The 5,809-nt window shown below is 44.4% G+C and overlaps 1 protein-coding gene across 3 annotated transcripts in view; it reads right to left on the minus strand.

Annotated features, from left to right (window-relative positions):
* The window catches only part of RAI14 (retinoic acid induced 14), a 192,470-nt gene that overhangs the window by 67,880 nt on the left and 118,781 nt on the right, over nt 1–5,809 (minus strand). For all 3 annotated transcript variants that reach the window (XM_019517982.1, XM_019517984.1, XM_019517983.1), the window contains exon 3: nt 3,086–3,216. In XM_019517982.1, the coding sequence (XP_019373527.1) occupies nt 3,086–3,216 (131 nt within the window). The remainder of the gene's footprint in view (nt 1–3,085; nt 3,217–5,809) is intronic.

Consider the following 5,809-nt stretch of genomic DNA (forward strand, 5'->3'; position numbering starts at 1 on the left):
AGCCTCCAGGGGATAAAATCAGCAATTTATGCAACAGAAACCATGACACAAACTCATGAGCCATAGCTCAACAGCAACAAGGCACACTAATATGGGCTCAATGTGTGCGAGTATGTGTACTCCTCCAGACCTGCCCCCAACAATTTATTCGTTTGTCAGACTCTGTCTTTTCAGTGGTGAAACAACTTAAGCATTTCTTAAGTTTGCCACTATACGCAAGGAAGAGTAAGCGCTGAAAGCAGGGTCTTGAATAAAACAAATGTAGCCAAAGAAAAGGATCAGCATTTACTTTGATGCTCTCTCGGGCTTTGAAATTACTACAAATAAATATTTTAAATCAAATGCTAGGTAAATTAACCTTTCAGACTAGTGAGAACACAGACCTTTAATTGCTTCGAACAAGTAATGGCATTGTTATAAAAGTCACAAAGATGCCTCTGTGTTAAGAGGACAACTAGCCTCATGGTTACAAACAAAAGTATTATAGCTTGCAATGGATATAGGATCACAAGAAAGTAGAGCTGGAAGGGACCTCATACCGTCATCTAGTCCAGCCCGCTGCTCCAGACAGGATCATGTGACTAAACCATCCCAGCTAAACCATCTGTTGGCAACATTTTTGGGCAGAGTGCCAAAAACACCTGCAACCTTGACTAGTAAGACTGTAGTGGGGGAGCTGCAAGGGGCCCGATCCTTGTTGTGGCAGCACAGCCCCAACCCCTTCTCTGTCCTGAGGTGCACATGCACTTGCTGCTGGTAATGAGCTGGACTGGAGCTCTACAGACTCTGGTGCAGCCTCCTGGCTGTTTACCACAGCCAGCCTGGGCTCTGGGCAGGCCCCTGCCACTCACCATGGAGCCCAGGCTGCTCATCACAGGTGATGGAGAAGATGCAAGGCGCATGTGCCAAGCAAAATGCCTTTGCATGCAACACACTGGAGCTTCCGCCAGGGGTTGCTGACCCCTGGTCTAAACTGCTCTTGAAAGTTTCCAAGGATGGAGATTATACAATTTCTTTAGGTAGCATGTTCCAATACTTCAGCACCATCATTGTTAGAAAATTCCTTTTAATCTCCAACCTAAATTTTCCCTGCTGCAACTTGAGGCTGTTAGCCCTAGTCCTGTCCTCCACAGCCACAGAGAAAAGTTAATTTCCATCCCCTCTACAATCACCTTGCAGGTATTTGAAGGCTATTATCAAATCCCTCCCCCCGTCTCTTCTGCCAGCTATATAAACCTAGTTCTTTCAGCCCTTCTTCATAGGTCTTGCCTCTCAGGAGCCCAAAACAGGACACAGTACTCCAAGTGAGGCCTCACTAGTGCTGAACAGAGCAGAAGAATCACTTCCCTTGATTTGCAAGTGATCCTTCTATTAATACTAACCAGTATGCTGTTGGCTTTTTTTCAACAAGAGCACACTGTTAGCTTATATTCAGTTTATGGTCCATTGCAACCCCTGGGCCTTTCATTGTAGAACTGCAGCCTCAGTACTGCACCATTCCCCAGTCTGCATTTGTACATGCAATTATTCCAGCCAAGAGCATGACTTTGCACTTCTCCTTGTTGAATCTCATCAGATAGACTACAGATAATTTCTCCAGTCTATACAGGTCATTCTGGATCCTACCCTGTCCTCCAGTGTTTGCAACTCCAGCCAACTTGGTGTCATTTGCAAATTTGATAATCATGTACTTGATCCCATCATCCAGATCATTAATGAAGATATATTGATCAGTACTTTACCCAGGGCAAACCCCTGGGGAGCCTCACTTGATACCTCCTCCCAAATGGACATGGAGCCATTACCTCCAGGGCTGTAGAAGAAAACTGCAACATGGCCCTGGAGTGACAACAAACCTGCGCTTGAGAAACAACAGGCTCATGGATCTTGATGAATAATATTAATTCCCATTGGTTTTACAGACCAATTTGTATTATGATATTGCTTTTGACATGCATAAAACCTTCCACAGAAAGAGAGGTTAACTAGCTACAATGGAGGATACAACAGAAGAAATTCTAAAAGTTAGTGCTACGTAGACAAAAGTAAAAAGTGGAACATTAGACATATCTGTGATTACAGGAGCTCAACTGATTGATAAGATACAACTAAATGATGTCTGATTCTCTGTTTCAAAACAAAGCATGTACATAATGCCACTTAATTAAAACCATACTAAAATGAGGAGAAAGCCCAGCTGAAGTAACTAGTAATTAGGAATTCCATGGGTAAGTCATTTCAGGTCATTAGGAGTCCATGCCATCACTCAGTTTTTCATATGCCAAATCGAAATAAAAAAGATGCACCAAACTGAAACAAACCAAGCAAGGAGCAAGAGCATGACTCCATAAATACAGCCTAAAAGGTAGACTCTTAAAACCATATTAGCATAAACCATCTTAAGCTGCCTCTTCCAAGAAACTATGGTTATTTTTCTCTGCATCTCCCTGTAGCCTTTAAAATCTACTTGTTTTCTAACAGTTTGCTAGAAGTAAGACATTTCTTGTACGTCCACGAAGCAGGTTTTCTGTTCTACATACAGTATAAGGGACTGTGGTCCCTTGGTGGCCGGTTTTTCACTAGCAGTTTGTGCCAATATCTTTGTGGTTAACTCTCCTAAAAAAATTTCCAATTCAAAGTTACCAGCAGTTTTCACTCCAGTTTAGGTGAATTAAACTCAACTGGCCTGGGGGCAGTGTGGGGGGGGAGCTCCCAACACTTAATGCCTTTCTGGAGTTTATAATCCAGACTGCCCCATGTCATCCTGGAGCCTTGCCCCAAAGAACTCCAGTCAGGACACCAATCTGGATGCATGGCAGTTCAAAGCACTGACATCCTGCACTGGCATTTGGTTAATATTAAACTCTAAATGAAGCCATGCACAAGCTGAAAATGGTCTCTAATGCTGTGTACTTAGGCTGGGGTGGGTTGGGGAAGAGCAGGGAAGGAGGTATAATTCCAGGTTAATCTTTGTTTCATAGTTGCTGCTCTCAAGGTCATCCTGTAAAAGAAACATGAATCCAAGGGGTCTCCCCCCTCCCTCTCCCTTGAGCATGCTAGACCAGCTTAGAGTAGACAGACTTACGCAGTTTTGCCCTCACTGTCCTGTTTGGTGGCACTGGCTCCCTTTTTGCCCAGCAGCGAAGCCACTTTCTCTGTATCGCCATTCTCCACAGCCTGCAGCAGCCGGTCATCATTCTTGTTCCACTCGTTGGTCTGTGGCAAAAGAAAACAGGTGGAGAAGTTGATCCTGGTGATCTCTCCAGGGTTCATCAACTCCCCCTGCCCACTCATTTACTATCTCTTAAAGGGAAAATAAAAAACAATTAAAAAACCAAAACACTCGCTGCTTGCTTGTTGATGTTCGAGGTGCCTACCAGTAACTTAAAATGGATCATTTGTTGCATGTGTTCAAGGACTAGCAGTAGCTTAAGTCAGATCAGATGAATTTCTTTTAAACTACCAGGGCAACAAGCAGGCCTGTGCAATTTGTTACCTCAGTGCCAGGTAATCAGCCTGCAGCTTACTCCTGGAAGTCTACTGCTAATGTGGAAAATTCACTCTAACGTTATACGGCAAAAACAAATCCACTTGCTTCATTAATGTTCAATGAGGTTTGTGTGTGATCTCATCTGAATTCCTCTAGTTCCAATTTTTATACAAGCACGATACTGGTCAGGTGCTATAATTTTTTTTCCTAACACGCTATGCGAGACAGCAGTGTGACGCATACTGTAACCTGACGGACACCCCTCCTCACATACCTGCAGGAACCTTAACTACAAGCAGCAGAGCCACAACAACAGGCTAAAAGGTATCCCTTTACAAATTGCAACCAAGTTTATTGCATTTTTATTGCCCTGATGCATGGTATTATCTAGCCCAGACAGATTCCAGCATGGAGCACTACCCCCTACACACAGGCAGAGAGCCACCTTTTAACCAAAAAGAAACTTCCATCATTCCTCCCTCCTCAGTAAGCTCACAAGCAAAAGGAGTCAGGACTCATGCTAGACTAAGATCCTACATAAAAGCACAACACACTACAGACATACTGAAAAATGGATCTGACAGAAGGCTGCTCAACCATGACAGTGAGCTCATATAAGCATGCCTGGATCTCTCAGTATAATTATGGGGGAGTTTTTTTGAAAATCCACAATTCAAGCAATTTTTTTAGGGTAATAGAAGAACTGGATCTGAAAGAGTTACCAGAGGTTGAAACACTTCAAGAAGAACAAGCAAATTGTATGGAATGAGGCAGTAGGTGAAGGAGGAAGTAGGAATGGTGACCAGGATGACCATTTTGGAGGAAGTCCAAAGTAGATTTATTTTGTTGGATGTATCATGTTCTCTACCATTGCCGATTTCACTTGACTGTCACCATCCACTTGGCGCAAACCAGCTGCCTCTCACCTAGTGCACAGGCACCCACTTCTTACTGCAGAGGACATTTACACATAGAAAATGTACTGGGTTTACTTACTATGGAGTAATATGCCATGGGTCCACACCCTCTGCAGTGTAAGTGTCTTGGTTAGTGGATGAAGTTACAGTCCTAATATGCAGCGCAGATATAGGCCCTAGCTCCTGCAAACTCTAAATGCACTAGTTTTATCAACTGTTCCGGTATCATCAACTTATAGCCATATTTGGGTACCATGGTCATGGGAGCCTAGCAAAGAGGCAGACTATCTAAAACAAATTTTTGATACAGTCTTTTTGACTGGTATTTCCTGTTAATAATATCTCTTAATAACTCTTATAATATGACTTTTTTAAGTGGGGTTATCCTGTCCATGTGACAGCGCTTTCTGCCTATGTAGTTTCACAATTCACCTTGCTTATGCTTTATTTATTTTTTTCTAACAAACTTGAGGGGGGGGAAAGGATTTAAAGAAATTTAGAAGTACAATAGTAAACCTTCTGAAAACCTACAGGGAGACTCAGAGACAGGGACGTACCTGCTCTCATTTCTGGAAAGCAATTTTACAAATTGGGAACAGTAAATATTAACACACATTTCCACAAAAGACAGACAAAAAAAGCTAACCTGAGATCTTTTCATGACCTGAAAAAAACAGTACTAATTCTCCAAATGTTGGAAACTGAGCTATAGGAAAAAATTAAGACTTGCTGAAAATCTTTGGCAGAATGCATCTTAACGTAGTTCCAGCAATACTCAGCAGTTTTATAATATAAATAGGAGGGCTGTCAATGAATCATGATTAATGCACACAATTAACGCATTCGTTGTTATTCGTGTTAATTTTTTTTATGCGTTAATCACGTGTGTGGTTTTGGAGCCTGCGCCCAGGCTCCGCTCCGCTGCTGTCACCATGGCAGAGCCCGCGTCATGCAGAGCAGTGCCCAGCAGGCAAGTCTGTGAAGGGGAGGGAAGGGGAGGGGGGTAGCAGGGAAGGGGCAGATTGAGGCCCCCATGGGGGGAGAGAGGCAGGGGCTGGGGTGAATTGGGCCTTGGGGCTGGGGCAGGTCATGGAATGGAGCTGAGAGCGGCTCATCCAGGAGTGTGGGGGGCACTCCTGTCGCTGTCAGCACCCCAGGAGAGGCATATTTGGGTGCGAGGCCAAAGCGGGCTGCTGCTGTGTGCTGGGGCTCTGTGCCCTGCTGCCTTTGCCCCGGGGGCCGCATCCCCTGCCTGCCTGTTGGCAGGAGGCACAGCATGGCATCGCACGACTCCCAGGACAATGGCAGCAGCCCACCTCTGCCTTGTGTATAAATCTGGGGGGCATGTGCCCCTCATGCCTGGGGGTATGCACAGAGGCAGAAGCAGCACCCCTATACCCCC

The sequence above is a fragment of the Gavialis gangeticus genome, unplaced genomic scaffold, assembly GCF_001723915.1.
Source record: "Gavialis gangeticus isolate Ggan-Ray unplaced genomic scaffold, GavGan_comp1, whole genome shotgun sequence".
Lineage (NCBI taxonomy): Eukaryota > Metazoa > Chordata > Crocodylia > Gavialidae > Gavialis > Gavialis gangeticus.